Source organism: Onychostoma macrolepis, chromosome 22 (assembly GCF_012432095.1).
Source record: "Onychostoma macrolepis isolate SWU-2019 chromosome 22, ASM1243209v1, whole genome shotgun sequence".
In the NCBI taxonomy this organism is placed as follows: domain Eukaryota; kingdom Metazoa; phylum Chordata; class Actinopteri; order Cypriniformes; family Cyprinidae; genus Onychostoma; species Onychostoma macrolepis.
The window spans coordinates 4164674-4189265 of record NC_081176.1 but is presented as its reverse complement, the minus strand read 5'-3'; the positions used below and the strand labels follow the sequence as shown (position 1 = coordinate 4189265).

General features: G+C 34.7%; 2 protein-coding genes across 2 annotated transcripts; one reads left to right on the top strand and one right to left on the bottom strand.

Moving 5' to 3' along the window:
• Positions 1 to 444: 444 nt before the first annotated feature.
• LOC131531354 (uncharacterized) lies at positions 445 to 5889 on the bottom strand. Its single transcript, XM_058762061.1, has 5 exons — positions 5522 to 5889; positions 4809 to 5144; positions 4204 to 4527; positions 3731 to 3859; positions 445 to 2584 (listed from the first exon to the last, which is right to left on the bottom strand). Exons 1-4 carry the CDS (start codon positions 5571 to 5573, stop codon positions 3765 to 3767), a joined length of 807 nt encoding a protein of 268 aa, XP_058618044.1. The 5' UTR covers positions 5574 to 5889; the 3' UTR covers positions 445 to 2584; positions 3731 to 3764.
• Positions 5890 to 8310: 2421 nt separating this feature from the next.
• LOC131530204 (uncharacterized) lies at positions 8311 to 24371 on the top strand. Its single transcript, XM_058760360.1, has 8 exons — positions 8311 to 8425; positions 8812 to 9129; positions 9347 to 9637; positions 19510 to 19827; positions 20014 to 20310; positions 20427 to 20531; positions 23934 to 24002; positions 24181 to 24371. Exons 1-8 carry the CDS (start codon positions 8377 to 8379, stop codon positions 24369 to 24371), a joined length of 1638 nt encoding a protein of 545 aa, XP_058616343.1. The 5' UTR covers positions 8311 to 8376.
• The last annotated feature ends 221 nt before the right edge of the window (positions 24372 to 24592 follow it).

Sequence of the window (24592 nt, the reverse complement as noted above, 5' to 3'; positions counted from 1 at the left end):
TCAGAGAACAATTTAAAATACTGTATCAATGCATTCTATGGCACCTTTAAAAAGTCATGTGATGTATATGAATTGAATGTAGGCTGTGATGTAAATTGTGCTTCTGTGTTGATGCTACAGTCCTAGACTGGGAAATAATCACAGACATTCAGTTAAAGAAATTATATATATATATATATATATATATATGTGTGTGTGTGTGTGTTTGTGTGTTTTTGTTTGTTTGTTTGTTTTTTTTCTGTTCAACAGTGGAATTTGTCTGCAATTAAACTGTCACCTTCACATGTTCCTATTTTATCTTGTGTTTTCTTAAAGAAATCAAAGATGGATGCTGTGCATGAAAATGTGCCAAAAAAACAGCGTGTAGGTGTGAGTTTGTCTTTTTACATCATTGGTTTTTACACCCTTGTTTCTTGAACAGATTGAAAATAAAATGCAATAAAGTTGGAGATTCCAATACATTTATTGTGCGTTTCTTTGGTCAAAAACAACAAAAATGAAGAAAGAAAAGAAGCAGCTATTTAATAGATTACATTTTCAATAAAACATTTGCAATTGGTTTGTAAAGGTGTTTTTATGCACGTTTGGGCTGAGTTTTCACTGCATTTACGCCATTCTGACCAGTAGGTGTCACCAACGTTTCGAAATAGTGAATCATTTTGCAAAGAAATTGATTCAAAGTTTCTAAAAGCTTTATTTTCCCCATCAGTAAGTTTTATATTCATACAGAATAAACCATGTCTGAAATGTTGTTTTTGCTCAGGCCCTAGTATTAGTGTAATTCATTCTGTCCGACCACAGTTATCATAGACTCTTTCCCCCAAAATAGTTACTGTAGTTAATGTTCATACTCTAATATGGCGCTTTGTTAAAGAGTGTAAGATAGTCTCTCACATTGTTTCTAATTTCTTTTTTTGAGTGGTGTCTACCACATTATCAGTTTTACTACAGTAGTTTCAATGAGAGTTTAGTCCACGGTTATTTCTGATAACAAACACAAAAATATTTTATAGACTCACAGATTCCAGCCGTTATAGCCAACATTTAAACATACAAAGATCTTTCAAGCCCCTTTCCTTGTTTCAGAAAATAAAATAGTGTGGTTTTATTTCAAGGCACTGTATCCTTTGGCTGATGGTTAAGGAAAACAAAAGAAAATGTCTAAAGAATATATACCGGCCATATTGCAAGAGACAAAACAATAACAGATTACTACCTTTAGGATTGGGAAAACAAACATTTGTGTCCAGTTCTTACTGATTCATGGTTAATATATATAAATCTTACATAAAATGAGCTTCAAACAAAAGACCAATCCTAAAAAGAAGAAGAAGAACAAGGAAAAAGGAACATAATATAATGCCATAGAAAAATCATTTAACACAGTATTCCAGTTAAAGGCACTGAACATCTCAGCAAAATATATCACCATCTTAAAAAGAAATCAGTTCATTTCCAGGCATCTTAAGGCTGGTGTTGGTTACAGTGTATTTGGGGGACATATGAAACCTATTTATACAGTAGCTTGTCCAGCCAACTAGTTAGTGTTAGTGGCTACATTAGTAACGGAATAATTTCAGTCAAAACCAGTAGCCTAGAAACATGAAGAACACTATAAGCATGTTTTTGAACATTTTTTGTCATAATGCTCATTATTATTTCTTTGTGCAAAAGATAAGAAAGAGATGATCGCTCATTATTCCAGTATAACACTTTAGCAGCTTTGATAAATACATATCCTGAAAAACATCAAACATCACTGATCTATTGCTAGTGATGCGTTGTTTTGTTTCTCACATTATTGCTCATATACTGTTTAAAGGTGCTGTATGTAGGATTGACAATTAGCGGTTGAACTAGGTATTACAGTCCAAATTCAATATATTGGAGAGGGTTTTTTTCACCCGGCCCCTCCTCCTGAGACTTGAAGCACACACAGGTTGCCAGATTAACATCACCAAAAGAAATGAGCGCACATGACGATGGATGAAATTAAATATGCTGCTTTTTCTGCCAACTGGCAACCCGGGGTGCTGAAATACAATTGGGTAAACTGGCAGTGGGCGGGTTACACAAACCACAACAAAGACAGAGCCTGCGTCCCAATGTGCATATTATCCACCCTATCTGCCCTAAATAGTATTGAACATTATCTCATAGAATTTATGATGGATAGTATAAACATTGGGACCGTCCCGGAATGCACATTTTCAAAGGAGAATAACTGACTGTAGCATTGTTTTTCAGATAAACAAGTATGTTAACTTAGCATGTTTTTTAAATATCTGCAAACATATTATGGTATTGTTATGCTTTAGTAGAGTCAAAAACTTACATACAGCACCTCTAAGGCTAAATGCTTTAATTCATTAATATTATTATTATTAATTGAAATTGAAATCCTGGACTCATGACACAATTACTCTGAAGAGTTTCAATGGATCCTCTTCTTTCCATCATTTCTTAATTCTCTTTAGCGTCCTTTTCATTGAAAGTATCAAAATTATAAATGTTTACATTGTTTTTTTTGTAGGCAGCCTCGTCCTCCCGTGTCCAAAGCAATGTCTTTATTAACATCATTCCCCTGATAAAAAAATAAAAAAATAAACAGATTCATACGATAAAAGTAATTGTTGTGTCAGTTACACAAACACTTTTCCAAAATACTTAAAACAGTGTCTATAACTGCATCAAACTGTCATCAACTGTGTATTCCAGTAATACAAAATTAAACTATTGATTTAAATCAATACCGCATCTAAAACTGCTGTATTGCCATTGTCTATTAAAACCCTTTGATTTTTTTTTTTTTTTTTAACTTTTATTTAGTTTGAGAGTTAAGAAAATTTTTGACAATGCATCACTGGTGAACATCTGCTTCTGTGGTGTTAAACATAAATGACAAAACAGTATTCATAGTGTACATTTAATTACAAGAACCACTGTTCTTTTAAAGTTGTTTCGGTAGCACTTTACAATACTGTGACACTAATATACATTAATTCATGCTTCACTAATGCACATAACTAATTCTATATGATTCATAGATTAAGTAATCAATCGATTGTTATTCGTTAAATGTGTCATAAAGTATTAATTACCTAATAACATATTATATTAACTAATAGTGTAAATTCATTATGTGAATTACCACAATGGGTTGAAGCATGCATTTCAACTTCCAGTTGTTAATTAATCATTAGCTAATGATTTGCAAAGGTATCATTATGGTGTGACTTTACTTGTTGAGGCGCATGACTAACTAACTAATTCAAAATCCATAACCACAATGACATATTACTTAACAATTAGTTAATAGTTCTGTGCCTCAACAAGTAAAGCAGTAACATAATGATACATTTGCAAATCATTAGCTAACGATTTTAAAGCAGACAATTGGAAGTTGAAAGGCATGGCTTCGACCCAATGTGATAATTAACATATTAATTTACTTCATTATTTAATATAATATGTTATTAGCGAATTAATACATTATGACACATTTAAGTAATAACAATTTATTGATTACTTAATCTATGAATCATATAGAATGTTCATTAGTTGCTGATGCAGTAATCATTTAATTAATAAAATGGTTTAGTTCTTTAATTAACTCATGATTATCTGTGCATTAGTTTAGCATTATTTAATGCATGTTTATGCACCAGTATTGTAAAGTATTACTGTTGTTTCTCCCCACAGTATATCATCAGCTGTATGAAATACTTACATTCTGTGGTGCTCTTATATCTCCCACGGGAAGTTTAAATCAAACCAGCAGTTACAGCCGCAACCACCAGCAGAACAACACAACTTATTCCTGCTACAGCGCCTGAAGACAGACCTGAATTTGAAACAGCTAAAGAGAAAAAGAGAGTGAACGATAACCCATCCGGTATTTAACCATATCTTTGACTGATATTTACACCTTTCTACTTCGGTCATCAGTTGTATGATACTGTTTTAACTGATAAATGCAACAGCATTTAAAACAACATCACATCATTGTGAACTCAACAGGAAACTTTATTCAACAAGAAAACAATGTTAACAGGAAAAATGACTGAAAATATTTGTTTACATTTGACTAACATTAGTCAAAGTGTTATTAGAGTCAAATCTTGCTTTTTTAAACAGTCCACAAAAAAATAAAAAAATAAAATATATATATATTTTTAAAAAACTAAATTATAGGCTACTCACCAGTGACATTAACATTGAATGTCTTCACTCTGGTGATGCTGAAGCTGCTGTCGCTGATGATGATCTTCAGTTCGTAAACTCCAGAGTCTGTGTTTGTGATGTTTGTGATGGTCAGAGATCCAGTCTGATTCACCATTACTCTGTCTCTGAATCTCTCTTCACACTGAACAGCTGTACAGGTTTTATTGGGATTGCCAGTAATTTGAGCGATGAGACTGTCTTTAAAAAACCAAGCCATCACATGATTTGGTTTTCTCATTTCACCAGAATCTAAAGTGACAGATTCTCCCTTGTTTGTCTTCACTTCATCATGTTTAGGAACAGCTGAAACACAAAGCAACAGCTCCTGAAGGGCCGTTCTGCTGAAAATAACAACAAACTCCATAACATGAAAGAACTGTGAAGATGAAAGCAACAAGACTTTTCTTGATTTTTGATTACAAAAATAATGCATTGTGCTTATAAACACATTTTACATACTTATTTTGTTTCAAATCCTCATTTGAACAGACAATTATCAGCTGGTCAGAGATGATTAGACGCTGTCATCTCCATCTGAGCTTAATTCTAAAAAATATTTTAAAAAATATGCATTAATGACTCACTATTAACAATAACATTGAAGTTTTTTTCACTGCTGCTGCTGCTTCTGATGATCTTCAGTTCATAAACTCCAGAGTCTGTGTTTGTGATGTTCATGATGGTCAGAGATCCAGTCTGATTGTCCAATTTCAGCCTGCCTCTGAATCTTTCAGTGCCTTTATTACACTTAACATCTGTACAGATATAACCGAGATCTCCTCTGATTTGTGCAATGCGAGTGTTTCTGAAATACCATTTAATATCTTCTTGTTGGTTTGTTTCAACACCAGTGTGAAAAATGACTGAATCTCCCTTCATCACTGACACAGACACTTCATCTGATCCAACACCAGATGCACCTGAAACAGAAATATAAACCAAACAATACAATACTGCTACAATATAGCTGTGAATGCTTTGTTTAGACATTATGAAGATTTTGAGAAATCATAGCCTATATGTTTGAGTTATTCACATGTGAGTTTATTCACTGTTGTAAAATATATTAACATTTACTGACGGTATGGTAGCCTACGTTGTTATTGTCCTGTCCTGATTCTAGGCTACAAGGTCACACTGAAAAAGAAACTGATCTGGGCTGCATTTCAGCTGCGTTCGATTCCTTTTATTAACACCGTTACACTTTAACCATAATCTGTCACTACAGAGCCTACCTACGGTCACAGAAATTGGGGTCGGAAGAATGGTCGTAACTTGTAATAAATAAAGGTCTTACCGTGGTCGAGTAAAAACAAGATCACTGCAAGCGAATAAAAGAGAAGCTTCATTTTCACAACTTTTAGTTGACAGCTTTTTAGGTTAAAATGAAAGCAATAATCCAGGAGCCTCCCTATGGAAGCTAGCCTACAAAAGTTGTGATCCAAATGAACCTACGCACTTCAGGGAAGTTCACGAGAGGTGCCAGTCTTGCCAAGGCTACTGTATGCTATCGGCGTGGATTTCAATCCGCGCTAAATGCATTGATGAGTCTGCTGGCTCCAGATCCACTCCGGGGTTTCCATTTCTCTCTCTCCCCAGCAGCGCTCGGAATTCCATCCGCAGCCTGTACTGTCCACACTCATTACACTCCAGTTGAACGTGCAGAAACTCGACGACGGAGTTCGTTTTTGTGTAGTGTTTTGCTTCTTGTTGTCTGTCACAGAATGGACAAGTGAATTAGATGAAACAAGTGCTTCATAATTAATATTGCCTTAACGTGACCACGATTTCTGCTAATCACCAGGGCCTATAATAAACATATGAGGTAATGTTATTGGTGTGCTAGCAAGCTATATCTATAAATATATACTGGTGTGCATTTACATTATGGGCTGTGAATGAGTTAGACCCAAGCTTTTGAGACTTGTTAATACTTGACTTAGCTCCCTTTTCTTTTCTTTTCTTTTCCCGCCCAGCCCACACATGGTCACTTTACTAAGCAGAGCAGCCAACAGGTTGCGACACGAAAATAGGCTGCACTATGAAAAGTACAACATGATCTTTTGCTGTGCATTCACTAAAGCAACACTAAATACTAAAGTGAACTAATCATCACACAAGTGTTTCCAAATGTCTTGTGGGATTGCTGTAGTATAGACGCTTAAACCTGCATTATAAACATTACAGTAGGCTAATTTTAAAATTCTACAAAATTAAGATTACTGTTGAGTTTAAATTGTAGTTTATTATTTTAGTTATTGTAAAAATAAAACAAGGTAAATATAAACGGAGATAACGAGTAATGTGAGCCTGCTGAAAAAAAACGAAAAAAAAAAAAACCGCTAAAACCAGCCTGCGCTGGTTGGCTGGTTTTAGTTGGTCAACTAGCCTGGTTTTAGCTCGTCATCAGGCTGGCTTTAGAGGGGTTTTGGCCACTTCTTTAGCTGGTCAGGCTGGGAGACCAGCTGGAACAACCAGCTAAAACCAGCTACTTCCAGCTTAAACCAGACCAGCCAACCAGCGCAGGCTGGTTTTAGCTGTTTTTCTTTCAGCATGTGGAATTACATAATATCCAGCTGCAAGCACACTGTAAAAAAAATAAAAAAATTAAAAAAAAGTTCAGCCAACTTAAAATTTTAAGACAACTAGCTTCAGCAGATTTTTGAGTTTTCTCAACTTGTCGTTTTAAGTTTATACAACAAAAAATTGAGAATCTCCCACAAAAACAAGTTGAGCAAACTCAAAAATCTGCTGAAGCTGGTTGCCTTAAAATTTTAAGTTGGCTCAACTTTTTTTTCTTTTTTTTTTTTTTACAGTGCAGAACAAGAACATTATAATAATATAATACATTGTAATAAAACGTTATAATTGTTATAAAAAACATAATTATTATTTATTAATCTTTCAGTGACACAAAGTGATAGAGAAGACATCAAGTCTGGCCTAACGACCTTTAACCCAGTTGTAGAAGAGGAAAAACCTTGAGCGGGGTTGGTTAGAGAGAGAGAACATACAATCTCCTTTTGTCCCATTTGCACCTGCTGGCGGATGTTGTAACTACACACTCTGACTGCAATTAGCATCTTTCTTTAGCCTATTAATGTCATGGCTATAGAAAATACCTTACCTAACAGCCCCCATTCTGTTGACCTACTTGTTCATTGTATGAGGTGTCAACTGCAGCAGGAAAGATAAAGAACAGGAAGACAGGATCTAAAACACAAACTTCACTTAAAAATGACACAACTGATTCAGAAGTGATACTTGTTTGGACCAAGTATTTGTGTACATAAACGTTATTAATTAATTAATTGTCAAGTATGTATGTTTTTATTTCAACTTATTTATGAATGCTGTTGCTTAAAAACTCACATGATAGTTTGTTACAGTCAAAAAATTTAATAAAATACAGAATACATCAAAACAGTCAAACTAGACCTGTGAGTTTTTGATGAATTCAATATTTTATTTGACACTAAAGCTGTTGTGTGAGGGACATCAGCTGTGAGATTTACAAAAAGCAGGACAGGAATAAACTCTTCACCTACAAACTAAACACACACACACACACACACTAAATGGTCACTCTCACCTACAAGCTGCTTGTTCACCCAGCATATCAAACCACATTTCCAAATACAACCAACCGCAGAAGGTTTCAGTTTGACTCAGATGTTGAGCTGCAAGTGTGAGACAGTAGATGGTATTAAAGTAGGCTAATAATTTACTGAAAAATGAAAAATCATTTTGTTCCAAACCTGCATTAACTTATTTCTTCTGTTAAACACAATATATATATATATATATATATATATATTGAAGAATGTTGGTAAATCAAAAGTTGCTGGTCCCCATTGACTCCCATAGTATGGACAAAATACAATGGAAGTCAATGGCTACCAGCAACTGTTGGGTTACCAACATCTTCTTTTGAAAATGTTCAGTGTTAAATGATAGAACAAAGAATGTTTACTATCACTAAGTCTTAAAAAGAGTCAGACAAGCGTTTATACATAACCATATGTAATTTGCAAAGAGCTTGTGCATTTCACCCACTATAGGAGGGTCAAACGCTGACGTGGGAGGATTCACACCAGATGAACAGCTCAAGTGTTTTAGATCAGACTTTTCACAACTGAACAACTAAAGAAAATGTTCCACATGCTTGTTTTGTTCTGTTTGTGCTGGTGGCATCTGATTGGTAAGTTGTAAATATGTGTTTTTGGCTAAATATCATTAACGTTCTACACAGGTGTTAACAGTCAGGGAAAATAATGGAAATTGCTAGTGAAGGTAACTTCAATTTCATGGTTTACAAATGCACATCCTGTCGGGAAAATTATTTTTAAAATACTTCGGTAGTAACCAGGTTATCTACTAATATAAATGTCCCATACATAACATACAAAGGCATTGACAATATCAAGATTAATTTGTCATGTTATAGTTGACATAAGTTGTGCTGTAGATAGCGGAATGTTCTGCTGTTCTGAACGTTTTTCAATTCACATTTAGTTACAAACTACAGGTGATTTCAGGCTTTGTAGACCACCAGAGGCCTTAATCAGTGTAAAATCTGTTCATCAGGTGTGTTTGGTGAATCAGTGTCAGTGATGGAGGGAGATTCTGTCACTTTAAAAACTAATGCTACTGAAGTACAACAAGCTGACGACATACTGTGGAAATTTGGAGCTGAAAAGTCTCTCATAGCTAAAATTAAAAAACCACAGCAAATCTTCTCCACATTTAATGGTACTGATGGGAGATTCAGAGACAGACTGAAGCTGGACAATCAGACTGGGTTTCTGACCATCACAAACATCACAACTCAACATGCTGGACTCTATAAACTAGATATTACTGGAGAGAAACTGTCATCACACACATTCGATGTTTCTGTCTATGGTGAGTAGCAATCATTTGTGATGACCTTCAATGAAACAGATTCTGTCCAGTGAGTTTAACTGGTAGCATTTACTGAAACCAGAATATAACTATTGAATTATTTCATCATTTTGTACTTTGAATTGACAGAAATACTCACTGACTGTCAACACGCTACACCAAAAATAGGTTTGTTGACTAGATTTACCCAAATATTTGGCTATTCTTATGTTTTCAGCTCATCTGCCTGTTCCTGTCATCAGCAGAAACTCTTTGCAATGTTCATCATCATCATCACCATCCTGTTCATTGTTGTGTTCAGTGGTGAATGTGGGTCATGTGACTCTCTCCTGGTACAAAGGAAACAGTTTATTGTCCAGCATCAGTGTGTCTGATCTCAGCATCAGTCTCTCTCTACCTCTGGAGGTGGAATATCAGGATAACAACACCTACAGCTGTGTGCTCAACAATCCCATCAGCAACCAGACTCAACACCTCAACGTTACTCATCTTTGTCAGAAATGTGCAGGTACAGCAGCGCTGATATTAACGTTGATTTACTCAGCTGATGTTTCATAGTTTTCGTTGTAGATCAGACGGACAGATTCAGTCACTCTAATGGCGCATTTTGTTCATTACAGATCAGGGCCTGCCTTTATTGTACGTATTGCTGATCTCTACTGCTGTTGGATCTCTGTTGGTTGTAGCTGCCCTCGTGATGTATTGTTTCTGCTGGAAACGTAGAACAATAGGTCAGAAGTGTAAGCAATTAATGCCTATGTTGAAATTTTTATCTTTTTTAAGGCATACATTTAAATATAAGATTGAAAGCTTTGTTGTTTTAACGTGACTGTGATTACTGTTAATGCAGTCGTGATCAACGAGATATACGAAAATCATTCAACACTGCCTAAACCGAAACCACTAAAAACGGTAAGGTCATTCATGACTGTGTTGCAAGATGATGTCGCAGCCTGATTAAAGCTCGATGATTGAAATGTTGTGTGTAATATGACAGTCAGTGAAGAGATAGGCTGGTCAGGCTTGATCATACCTTCAGTAGGGGAAAAAAGCATGTTTTATGCTATTTAGACTACTGTTTGCACCTGTAAATATTAACAGTATTTCCTCAAATTAATTTGCACAAAGCTATATTATTATCATGCAGAAAAGTGATGTATTTCTTTCTCAAAATCAACAAAATACTATTATTATTGATAAATTATTATGTACAAGTTTGTTTTGGTACTCGGCCTGACTCCTTTTCTAAAGTGTTTTTGAAAAAATGCATACCCCACCTTTAATAAGATCTTATAAATTATAAGTTAATAAGTTATAAAATAAGTTAACTTATAAAATAAGTTAATATTCGTTCTGAGTGAATGTGATGCAAAATTCTATTATTTTTATAAATGTTTTTTTAACTGGTCCTGATTGAGTTTGTGTTTCCTTGCAGAAATCAAAGGAACCTGTGTATGCAAATATCGCCATGAAAAAATCAGCAATGTTCAAATAAATGCTTGAGCTCATTCAGACCCCTGACTCACACGTCTTAGTTCACATTTATTCTCTGCAAGGATGTTTTTCGTCTCTCTGTTAAGATTTAATCTGTTTTTTCTTTTCTTTTTTTTAACCTAATGCCACATGGAAATCAACTTTAGGGTGTATTATAATTTATCTCACCCTTCACTGTGTTCTGTCTCTATCTATGTCTACTCCTTGTTAAATGAATATAAAATTGGATATGGATAGCATTGCATTATAACAATAATAAAAACAAGCTCAATTAAACACAGAATGCTTTGTTTTACCCTTTAAAGATTCTTTAACACACTAGGTCTTGAAACTAGCGGTTTTGTCCTGCTCATGCAGGTAAGTAGGACAATTTTGACTCATATTTACACTTTATAAGTAAATCACTTTATTTATAGTATTCATTGGCGCCATCTGGTGGGTTTTTAATAACTTCTAAAACATCTTTACATTGACTATCACTCATAGAGCAATACACTCAGATACAACAATAATTTCTCAAATATTTATTACAATATATACTGATAAACTGAACATTCACTTCAGTTTATGAGATGACTGGAGCTTTCAAGTGATTTCCTACCCAGAAAGCACACGCACGTCTGCAAGATGTCTGTTAAAGATGGCTTGATCTGGAAAGCATCTGCTGTGTACAAACATCTTACAGATGTCTTTAAGATGTCAGTTTTACATGCATTTGCAAATCCTAAACATCTTAAAGGCATCTAATAAACGTCTATTTGACATCTGATACGAAGCGTCCTAAAGACATATTTTAGATGAGCAAACACTAAAAAAATATATCTAGGAAAAAGTGTAGTAACCATTTGTTTTTTTTGTTTTTTTTTGTATTACCACAGTTTTACTACAAATACCATGTGTTGCAAATACCATGGTTGGTGTAGTAAAACCATATTTAATTTGTGGTTTCCATGGTTTAACTATAGTGTAGGAGAATTTATAGGACAAGATGTATTGGATGAAGACAGGAGTCAGAGATGTGATCAATTAAAGAAACATTTACTGAAGAAAATAGTTTGCAGTTTCATCAACACTCTCGATGGAGTTTGTAGGCCGCTCTACGTACATGTTCAAAACACCAGCAATTATACTCTATAATTATACTTCTAGTGCTTATTGTGGTGACAAGTGATCAGAGGTCAGACGCAATAGGTCTCTCCAGAGATGTATATCTGTTACCCTGGACATCAGGGTGATGGCAAATGACGATTTCCTCCTAGAGCTCTCTCTCCGCATCTATCTTCACAGACAGACACTCACACACATTCGCAGAGAACACTTATCTGTACTTCAAGATTGCCGGGTTCTGCCCTGAATCTTATCAAATATGGTTAACTACACACACACAAACACAATGAGAGCACCTTCTTAGAGAGTGAAAAGGCAGACTAAAGCCATATTCAACTTATTTTCTAACATATATAAATGTAACTTTGATTCATAATTATTCAAGAAATATTATAATTAATATTATTATGAAAGCCATTGTAGATCGACATCCACTCCTTCAATAGTAACCCGTTTTTGTAGGAAAACCATGGTTAATTTTCGTAAGGGATGTGTTGCCAGGTTTAAAAAAAAAGTAATACATTTACACCTTAAGCGGATACATAGGAGGACCTACCACATAGGATGAATATAGAAATGCCGTTTTGACTGCTTTAGGATTAACAAAACTTGGATAGTTTCCATGTTAATGTTTAGATCAACTTTAAATATAGAAAAGCGATGTTTAGAGCCATATTTTTGTTTATGCAATGAAATCTGGCTAACAGGAAACACAAATTAATTTCTATTTTCCTATATTCTCTTTTGAGTACACAAAAAATACAAAGAAAACATCTTTAAACCAGTAAAAAATCTGCCCAAACTTTTCTGTGTGGGTATATTTCCAAAACAAGTGAATGACATCTTTCACAGAAGAGTGACAAAAATAACTCACTTCAATGTCTGACTTATATTATAATTATCATCACTTGTTATGATTTTCAAGGGAGTACAATTTAGTAGGGACGCTAGAGACATGTCTCTACCAATGTCCAGTAACTACTACATTGTCCCTATAACAATAATATTAATCTGACAATTTGTTTGTCTGCTGTTATGTCCACACCGATTTTAAAATCAAACCTTGGATTTATCTCTTTATTGACATACAAGATAACCAAAGCAACACAAGAAAATAAGAGAAGCAAATAAAGGTCAATATATTTTGTAATAGTAAAATGGTAAAAAGTAGTTAGAAGTTCTAAGCAAAATGAAAAACAAGTTAAAAATAAATTATAGGTACAAATTACAGGTACCTTCATAAAAGAGAATAAATGAACAGAAAAAAAAAGCAATAAATATGAATTATAAAAAAAAATGTAATCAATTCAACACTTTCATCGTGTTTTGCTTCTCTTCAGTATCTCATTCTCTCATGTGAAACTTTTTTTTACAGTTAGGCAGGTGACAGATTTGTTGGCTTATGTCCTTTCTTCCTTTGTTCACTTCCTCAAGATCTAAAACAAACATTAAATAATCAAATATCAAAGACATGACAAATAGTGAGCAATTTTCTTTTTCAAACTCGTTCTAGACACTTCATCCGATTTTCACCAATATCAGATCATCTTCAGACCACGCTGACAAAACACTATTAAAAGATATACAATAGGCCAAACTACTCTCATAAAACATGTCAACGAATTTAATGTAAATTGTGCCAAAATGGACATGAGGCTATATCTCCACATCAAACTTGGTACATACCAATCATAACCTGAGCTGAGGATAAAGTAAATGATCAATTTCGGAACATCGCCATCTAGTGGTCAAGAAATGTAAAAACAGATATTTTTGCTTCTGAATAGTTTGGCTAAAAACCATAAGACTGGTATGTCTTACTTTACTGATATAAATATGTACATAAATATTCCATTCTTGTTTAAAAGTAGTTTTCCACAATATGGAGGCACTTGAGAAAAAAAAAAAAAAAGATTTCAAAAACCATATTATAGCTATTAAAGTATTGTCACGGAATACTTGAAGACAACATAAAAGATACAAGTACAGTTTAATATGAAGTCCAGAACAAAGATCCAAAAAAAAGGGCAAAAGGCATAAGCACATCCAGAAAGTAAACTCCAGCAAAACACTCAGTGTGACACAGTACTACAGCAACCAAATGCTAAGAGAACATGATGGTGAGATAAATGGATAAATCACACACAGCTGAAAGCAATGAGACATGATAGTCCGTGAAAAGGGTGACAGGAATTTAAGTCCACAACAAACATATATTGTATATACTATATACAACCCGAATTACGGAAATGTTGGGACGTTTTTTTCTTTTTTTTTTTTTTGAATAAAATGAAAACTAAAAGCAAGAAAAAGCAAGCAATTTTGAATAGATTCAGATGGGAGAACATCTAGCAACTAATTTAGTTAATTGATATCAGGTCTGTAACATAAAAGGGATGTCTTAGAGAGGCAGAGTCTCTCAGAAGTAAAGATGGGCAGAGGCTCTCCAATCTGTGAAAGAATGAGTAAAAAGATTGTGGAATACTTTAAAAACAACGCACAAATCTCCAGTGTTGGGCAAGCTACTTGGAAAATGTAGTGAGCTAAGCTAACAGTTACTCTTCTTTAAATGAAGCTTAACTACACTAAAGCTACAGCCCTGGGAAATGTAGCAAGCTAAGCTACGGCAACATGGCAAAAGTAGTTTACTACATCCAAGCTATTTAAAAAAAATAATAATAAAATTCTATTGAACCAACATCATACCAAGTCAATGCTCTCTCAGTGATCAATAAAACTGTCAGTCAAGCAGATAGACAGGCATGTTCAGTTTAACTGTTTATTCAACAGCTGTTCCAAACCAATTTGGCAACATAATCAGTATCAAATACAGGGCCGGATTTACCTCATATTGTGACATAGGCAAAATACATTTTTGCTGTCAGCCGGAAACCTCCTATTGGTAGTTGGTATTGTGGCTTTATTGTATACAGATACATTTATATAAATGGTAACACTTCACAATAAGGCTCAGTAGTTAACATTAGCTAACTAGTACATGAACTAAGAATGAACAATATTTCTGCATATTTCAACATTTACTAACGCATTATTAAAATCAAAAGTTTTTTAACATTTGTTAATGCACTGTGAACTAACATGAACTACCAATGAATGACTGTATTTTCAATAACTTAACATTTTCAATAACTAACATTAACAAACATTAATAAATACTGTAATACATGTATTTTAATGTAATACTGTAATTAATGTATTTTATGCATTGTATGCTCATGTTAGATAATACATTAGATAACATTAATGAAATCGTATTGTATAGTGTTACCATATAGATGTTTAGGCCTACAGATAGGCTACGTTTATTTGCATCGTTGCATGTGTCATTAGCTATTAATATAAACATTTTACCAAAATCAAGTTCAAATACGAAGCTTTTGACCAGCATTTTTTTTTTCCTGACTCGTGTCCCATTTTCCCCAGTTTTCTGTCATTACGTGGGCGTTCGTTTTTTTTCTGTTATTTGGCCAAAGTATCATATTATGAAAGATTCAGTGCTTCGCACGAGCTATTTGGTTGTGACTTGACAACAAATGCTAGACTAAGAAACTCTTTTCCGCTCCTCAAATACAAAAAAAAAAAAAAAAAAAAAAAAAGCATTAGCCTTTATAAATAGTGTTTTTTGAGTAAAGAAACCGCTGTACTTATTCAATCAACAGTTCTTTATTTACCTTCAGACTGCAAACAAGCTGAGATGCTCCAAAATTCGCGCCGCACTTCATTGACGAGAGAGGCGGGAGGAATAATGAGGTTTGACTGACAGCTTGAGGAACCAATGGCGTTACGAGCTTTAGTGGCGGAGGCGTCACTTACTGAACCAGGATCAGTAACCCGCAGCTGTTATATTTCTGATTTGAGCTTGAGTTTCAGAATGCTTTCTTTGGAAAATGTAACGTTAGCTTTTGTTGACGCTACCGTGCTACTTGATCAAAAAAAGAGCTTAACTACCGAAAAGCTATTTGATTCAGAAAGCAGTGACGCTACCACCACGCTACTGAGAAATGTAGTTAAACTACTAGCGTCACTACTTGTAGCGACGCTACTGCCCATCACTGCAAATCTCTGTGCGTAAGGGACAAGGTCGAAGACCTTTGTTGGATGCCCACGGTTTTCGGGCCCTCAGATGACACTCCATCACTCATCGGCATGATTCTGTCATTGACATACTAAATGTGCTCAGGAATACTTCCAGAAACAACTGTCGGTAAACACAATCCGTTGTGCCATCTGCAGATGCCAACTAAAGCTCTATCATGCAAAAATGTGAACGTGGTCCAGAAGTGCCGTCGTGTCCTGTGGGCCAAGGCTCATTTAAAATGGACTGTTTCAAAGTGAAAAAGTGTTGGTCAGACGAGTACAAATTTGATATTCTAGTTGGAAATCATAGACACCGTGTCCTCCGGGCTAAAGAGGATGGAGACTTTACTGCGTGTCATCAGCGTTCAGTTCAAAAGCCAGCATGTCTGATGGGCAGCTTGCATGTTTTGGAAGGCACTATGAATGCTGAAAAGGTTATAAAGGTTTTTGAGCAACACATACTCCCCTCCAGACGACGTCTATTTTAGGGAAGGTCTTGTGTATTTCAGCAGGACAATGCGAAACCACATACTGCAGCTATTACAACAGCATGGCTTCGTAGTAGAAGAGTCCAGGTGCTGAATTGGCCTGCCTGCAGTCCAGATCTTTCACCTATAGAGAACATTTGGCACATCATTAAACGAAAAATATGTCAAAGACGACCACAAACTCTTCAGCAGCTGGAAACCTATATCAGACAAGAATGGGACCAAATTCCAACACCGAAACTCCAGAAACTCAGAACCTCAATGCCCAGATGTCTTAAAACTGTTTTGAAAAGAAGAGAAGATGCTACATATATATATAAAAAATAAAATAAATATATATATATATATATATATATATATATTTAAATAGAAAAAGTTATTTTAAATAGTAAGAATATTTAAAAATGTTACTGATTTTGCTGTATCTTGGATCAAATAAATACAGGCTTGGTGAGTAAAAGAGACTTCTTAAAAAAAAAAAAAAACATTAAACATCTTACTGTCCAACAACTTTTAACTGGTAGTGTATATATCTAGTAGTCAACATTTAAAGTGGATCAAAAAAGTTCATCAAAGTTGTCCTAAGACATGAATGTTTTTTTTTTTTTTTTTTGATGAAAGGTTTTGATCCACTTCAAATGTTGAAAACTGTATATAGGTCTGGTTGAACAATTAATAATTACTTATAGTGGTCATATGTTATTATAGGCTAATGATCCTGTTGATAAGCAATATTTCATATATTCCATGTGATATCAGGAAGCAATGTAGTATGCACAGGAAGCAATGTGTCATTCATATGACGTCAGGAAGGTGATGGCGGTGCATAAATCGTGTTCTGGTAGTTTTACTGAGATTGTTTATGCCATGCAAATTGGCCATTAATATTACAGCCGTCCTGTAGTAAAATTGCATTACTCCATCTACCCATCTAGTTAAATATGATAATTTTGTTCTTGTTTCTACTGGTGTCAAACAGTTGCTCATCTTGTTTTGTTGTTGTTTTTAAATTAAAGCGTTTTAAGCTAGTAGGACAGGAAGAAGCCCCTTTATCTACGAACTACATACAGGCACTGAATAAAATGGGGCACCACAAACTCTCACCAACAAGCTGTCTGTCCACCCAACAGATCAAACCACATGTCTGTAGAAAACCGAATGCAGCCACTTTCAGTTTGACTCAGAAGCTTAACTTTAGTAACACAGGTACTGTGAGGCAGCGGACGGTTTTATATGTGGTTTGAAATATACATCATTTTAAAATCATAGAGTTAGGCTTTACAACCCTATTCCAGAAAAGTTGGGACGTTTGTTAAAATGCAAATAGAGTCAATAATCTGATTCACTAGTTCTACTTCACCTCCATTTAAGATTTCCAGTGTGAATATAAACACATTTTGATTTTGATAGCTGCAACACACTCCAAAAAAAAAAAAAAAAGTAAAAAAAAAAAAAGAGTTGGTCAGATGTGAAATAAAAGTGAAAAGGTTATACAATATCCAAATTAAACTCTTTTAAAAAGTCCACATAAAGTAGGTGAGCTGGTAACAGGTGAAGTTATCGTAATTGGATGTAAAAGGAGCAAAATGGTACAGAAGCTGTCACTGGGGTGGTACCTTTTCAAAAGGTACTTTTAGTAGTGACATGCACACTTATATGTACATCTGCGATACTAATATGCAGCCTTAAGGGGTTAATAAGATACCTTTTGAAATTGGGCCACCCCAGTGACAGCTTTTGTACAGTAACTTACAGAAAGCAAGCTAAAATTAAAAAGCTAAAAAATATTTCACTCAGTAAGAACAGTTAAAAATTTAATAACAGCCAGATGACCTATGATAGTATATCAAGCAAATGCAGCGTGTGAACTAGGAGGGTCAAACTCTGTAACTCTGTCGGGGGAGGATTCACACATTAACAGTTCCGCTGTTGGTTGAGCAGGTAGTTTTATTAGATTAGACACTAAACAACTGAAGAATATGTTTCACATGTTTGTTTTTGGTCTTTGCTGGTGGAATCTGATCGGTAAGTTCTAAAATAATTTTTATGGCATTTTATTATTCTAAACTTTTTTCTTTTTTTTTTCCCATTACAGAATAATAAAGCTGCTGCTACTGTTCAAATGTGATTATTTTCATCTGCTGTTATGTATCAGATGAATCGTGAATATTGAGAAATCTACTAACTTCGAATTCAGGTCTCTGTTCAGAATTTTAAATGAAAATGTCCGCATCTAGAAAGGTCATGAAAATAATGTAAATTTCTACAGTAAATGTAAATGTTTTATGTAAATGTAAAATGCTTTAAAATATCAGCCAAATATCATATCAAACACATTTTTTTATTCCTATATATATATAGTTAAAAGTTTTTTTTTTTGTTTTTTTTTATCTACAGGAGATAACTTTACAACTAATTAAAAATTAAGCATGTTTTGCACCATAAGGATTAATCTTAAATCATAGTTTAGCTAATAAATCTGTTGCGCCAAACTTTAAACTTTAAATTCGTGGACTTACATTTAAAAAAAATAAACCATAAAACATTTAAAACAGATTAACTTTAATCCTGCTACTTTATATTAAACTCGTTAAGGAAGAAGTCGCATGACTGCATATGTTGTTGCTATTTTTGGAACCCTATTTGCTTTGAGTTCATATCTGGACTTTTTTGTTTAAAAAGCTTTGAATATTTAGTGTGAAAATTCAATGTGTGTTGGCTCATGTTCTTGTTTAAAACTGACATTTGTGAAAGTAATACTAAATATAGTAATAATAAGTAAGAATAGTAGCATTAAGCTCTTATTTCTCCATAAATTCCAGCTGCCATAATTGATACTGTAAAATATTTCCAGGCAATTCAAGCACTGAAAATTTTTAGTCTCTCTGTAACGGTAGTATAGAAGTTAACAGTTTACCGCAACCGTTTACAGTTGATATTTTACACATTTATTTTTGTCGAAGGAATGTCCATTTGGCAGTGATATACAGTTATAGGATCATACATTGAATTGAATCCTTATTGGTGCAACTCACCATAAATGTGTGGTCTGTTCATTGATCTCACCATTCATTGTGTTTTGTGTTTCTGGATATTCTCAAGTTCACATATTAACAGTAAAATCTACAGCTGACTTCAGGATTTGTAAACCATCAAAGGCCATAATCTGTGTAAAATCTGGTTTGTTCATCAGGTGTGTTTGGTGAGTCAGTGTCAGTGATGGAGGGAGATTCTGTCACTTTAAACACTGATGTTACTGAAATACATGAAGATGATGACATACTGTGGAAATTTGGAGCTGAAAAGTCTCAAATAGCTAAAATGAAGAAAAAGAAGCAAATCTTCTCCACATATGATGGTCCTGACGGGAGATTCAGAGACAGATTGAAGCTGGACAATCAAACTGGATCTCTGACCATCACAAACATCACAACTCAACACGCTGGAGTTTATCAACTAGAGATAGCTGGAGCGAAAAAATCATCACAAACATTCAGTGTTTCTGTCTATGGTGAGTATAGAGCAGGAATAGCCAGCATATGTCCAAGCAAGCCACTGACAGACACATTCAGTGATCATCAACACACTAAACACTCACTCAACACAGAATCTATTACACAGATTCACTACAGTTCACCACACTGAAAATAGACTGATTGTTGTGTTCATATTTTTGTTTATTCTCATATTTTCTCAGCTCGCCTGCCTTTTCCTGTCATCAGCAGTAACTCTTCACAATGTTCTTCATCATCTTCATCACAGCAGAATTGTTCATTGTTGTGTTCAGTGGTGAATGTGAGTCATGTGACTCTCTCCTGGTACAAAGGAAACCGTTTATTGTCCAGCATCAGTGTGTCTGATCTCAGCATCAGTCTCTCTCTACCTCTGGAGGTGGAATATCAGGATAAAAACACCTACAGCTGTGTGCTCAACAATCCCATCAGCAACCAGACCACACATCTGGACATCAGTCGACTCTGTAACACATGTGCAGGTACAGCAGCACTGATATATGTGGTTATTTATTGACCTGATTTCTGTATTCTGTTGTAGATCAGACTGATTTAATCACTACCATGTCTATCTTTTATTCTCCTTCACATCTTCCAGTGTCTGTCTCTCTGATAGCGCTGATCTCTGTTGGATCACTGGTGATTGTCGCTGCAGTCGGGATCTTCTGGATCTGCAAGAAATGCAGAAAAATTGACAAAGAAGGCAAGTGTTACTGCGTTTAAATATAACAAATAATACTCTGAAAACATGCTCTAAATATTTTAGTAAACTGATTGTTCTGTTTTATCATTTAATTATTCTCATTTAACATCCTTTATATGAAATGTTATCGTGTTTGACTATTTTTATAGATCACACTCATGTCAGAATTCATGTTTATTTGTATATAATGATACTGAACGTCACTCTTTATTCGTCTCGCTCACATACAAACAGATTCTGCATTTTAATCTCCATTTTGTTAACATAATCATACGTGTGTAAAAGATGCAGCTGGTGCTCAAATTAAAATCTATGAGTCTAAATGCTGATTTACTACAAAGAATGTAAATGACTTTACTTTTATTAAACATCCCAACGGGTTTGATTTTAAGTGTAAATAATGCCTTTGAAATTTTTATGATAAACACATGCTCTGTTAGAAACTTATTTTGTGTGGAAAACATTATTGGCCGAATGGCAAATTAAATTTGTTAATGCCATTTATAAAAACTGTGGTGTTAAATATGTTTTGCTTTAAGTTTGAAAGCCCTAATAATAACACATATGCTGTGAAGAACCAGATCTAGTTGTCTAGGATTGAGTTTAGTTGTTTTAATGCATATTACTGTTGAAACAGTTGAGACTTCTGCCGAAGAGTTATCTTACACTGAGCCGACATTCAACAGAGCAAACACAGAGGAACCGGTAAGACATTTCATTGTTCATTTGTAGAGAATCAGATCAGTATGTGCTTGTGTTTTTGTCTGCTAAAATGGAAGTCCATTTCCACCTCATGAGAAAAAAAAATGCTCTGATAAATTATAATTGTCACGTAAAAAGTTTAAATTACGACATAAGAGACAATAATAACATTAAAGTTGAAATTATGACTTTAAAAATCATACTTATAATATAAAAACTCAAAATGATAACACACTAATTAGAACTGACGATGTTTAAGTCAAAATTATAGGCTTCCATATTATAATGATCTATCAATTACATCTCACCCACATCAGCGCCATTAGATGTTTATAAAAGCCTTACTTTACCTAGAAAAAAAAAGAAGAAGAAAAAAAAACAACTATATAATGACATTATATCACATTTATTAGTATATCTTGTTTTCTACAGAAAGTTAAAGAGGACGATCATGTGGATTATGCACCAATCATGATGAGATGATGATCAAACGCCAATGTTTTTCTAAGTACAAAACCCAGATTGTGTGATCATTTTCACTATAAATCTCCTGCAACGACCTCAGACTCAGACTGAGTTTTGAGATTGTGAAAATCACCACATGTTACATCAGGAAATCACAGAGCACATCTAGCAGGATCATCTTAAAGGGGTTTAAAGAATGATAATTAACAATGGATTAATGAAATAGCCTCCTAAAACTTCTTAAAGACTTTACCTTGTAGTTCAAGGACCATTATGTAACTCTTACAGCCCAATGGAGCATTTTAATTTTTTACTCTTAAAGTTAAAAGTGCAAAACGTAGATGCAAACTACCCATCAAAAGAATGGAAACTCTGCTGTGGTATCGATTATTTACATGTGTACAGAAAATGCGGTTTGATCTGCTGATAGACCAACATCTTGTGCATGAGAATGTGCCTACCGCTGGATGTCTGTGTTTGATGTCTGTTTGTGAGTGTATCTGAGGTGTGAAAAGTACTTCTGTGTCAGTATCTATGGTTGAAGGTTTTTTTTTTACCCCATGCTTGCTCATACGAAACTGTCAACTTCTGCTCTATAGAGCCCCACATACCAGGACAGCCAGACACAAGAACAGTTTCTTCCCCCAGGCAATCCACCTTATGAACAGTTAATGTTCCCCCCCATCATGCAATAACAATGTGCAATAACCTTATATTTATTTGCTGCCATCTCCATCCTGTACAAGCCTGCATCTCTTTCTATTCTACTCCATTATATCATCTATAGCACAACTGTACATACAATTTATTTATTTTTCAAATTGTTTTTCTTTTTTTCTTTTATTTACATATGTGTATTTTTTTTATTCTCATCTTATTTTTATTGTCTCTGTGTTGTTGTTGTCTCTGTAAACCGGAAGCTTATGACACTTAAAACAAATTCCTTGTATGTGCAAGCATACTTTGCATTAAAGCTCTTTCTGATTCTGATTCTGAAAATACTTTACTACATAAAACTGAACTCATCAATGCTGCTGTTTGACAAAAAGGTCTCAAATCATCTGTTCTGTGATCTGTTCATGAAACAAATTCTTCAAAGTTCAATAAAAAAAAAACTTTTTTAACAACTTGAGCTATTTCTCATCACATTTGGAACAATAATAGTAGTGCTTCATGTGCTTGTTTACCAGTGTTATGTCCGTAGTGAAAACAATACTTATGTCTCTGTGATATTCTGTTTTCTAGATAAAGCTCAGGCCCCTCCTTTCAATGCAAGTGTAACGATTCATCACTATGGCTGAGATCCATGTGCAGTTTTATTTGAGAATTAGTCGTACAGGCAGAGATCAGAACACAGACAAGGCAATACAGGAGAGCAGGCTGTAGGATTAACATTAAACTGGCGTGCGATTGGGGCAGGCAGCAGTCCAAGAGCAAAAAATCCTAAAGCAGTTGCAAAAGTTCAGAAGGCAGGCAGAAGACGATCAAAAAAAACGTTAGACAGGCAAGGTGACAACAAAAGACAATCCAAGATGCACCGCAAACGCTCCATAATATCCACCTAGGCAAAACAAGACTTCACAATGAACCCAGGAGAGAGCTGCTATAAATAGCCCAGATAATGCTGTTCAGGTGGGGGTGATAAATTAGTGCCAGGTACGGGGTAGATGGGAAATGTAGTGCAAAAGGATATTAGTACTCTGGTGATGGAGCCCTCTGATGGCCAGAAGAGGGAGCCACGGAAGCGCTCTCTGTAACAGCAAGTCTGTGGGATTTTTTTTTTTTTTCAGCTGTTTATCATTCAGCAAGTGAAAATAATGCATCTGAGATGAACATAATGAACATAAAGACAATACAATACAAAAAAACTATGCCTTCACAAAAAAGAAGACAGAGACAGAGAGAGAAAGAGCGAAGGGAGGCTGCTAAAGGCAGTTCAACATTGAAAACATGCATTCAAAGCTCCAGCAAGCCAGCATGTAAATCATCATATAGAATATTTAGCGGTTTGTCACACTTTAAGTCTTCTAATTAAGTATATTTCCCATTATAATCACTTAGGCCTAGTTGATACTAGTAATCTAGGCTACAACACATCATTATTTTATTAAAACCATGTCAATAGTAGGCCTATACATAGTTAAAAAAGGTAATATAAATATTCTAAATGAGGTAATATAGATTTATGGTGTATAATATTAAATTAAATGTCTAATACTTAAACTTCCATTGAAGATGAGGCAGAAACAGGCTCGGAGAGTGAGGGAGAGCCCACTGAGCATCAGCTAAATCAGACAGGTACAGGTAAGACTGTTAAACTGGAAGGGATATGCTAGAGTGTGATACAAAGAAAGATAGACATTAAATCATTTGAATCAAAATTGAAAGTAATTTCAACAGCATAAATTTAATTAGCACTAATACTAACAACTGTATTTACAATATGAATGTAAATGGTTTGTTATTCATTCTCTATATTAAGATGAAACTGCCCCAGAGTCATCTCAGCAAAGTAAAGGTGATGGTCTTGGAACTGAGCCAGAGACAGAAAATGTTCAGATTGAGAAAGAAAGGCAATACAATGAGACAGAGAGGGAAGAGACAGAGGTAGAACAGGAAGATATGGAGAGTGAGGCAGCCACAGACACAAAGGAGAAAGAGCCAGAAGACTGAGTTTTTGCTTCAGTTACAAAATCCATCAGATCCTGCTCATGTAAAGAAATAAAAATATAACTTACAATGTTGCCTTTACTGAATTTAAAAATGCAATAGGACCCTGTCGTCCAATTTTGCCATTCCCAAAAAATGAACAAAAACGTTCGTTTCAGGGACAGTGGTATGAAGAACACCCCTGGTTGGAAGAGCAGGACAGGTTGAAAGTCAGTGGGGGTAAG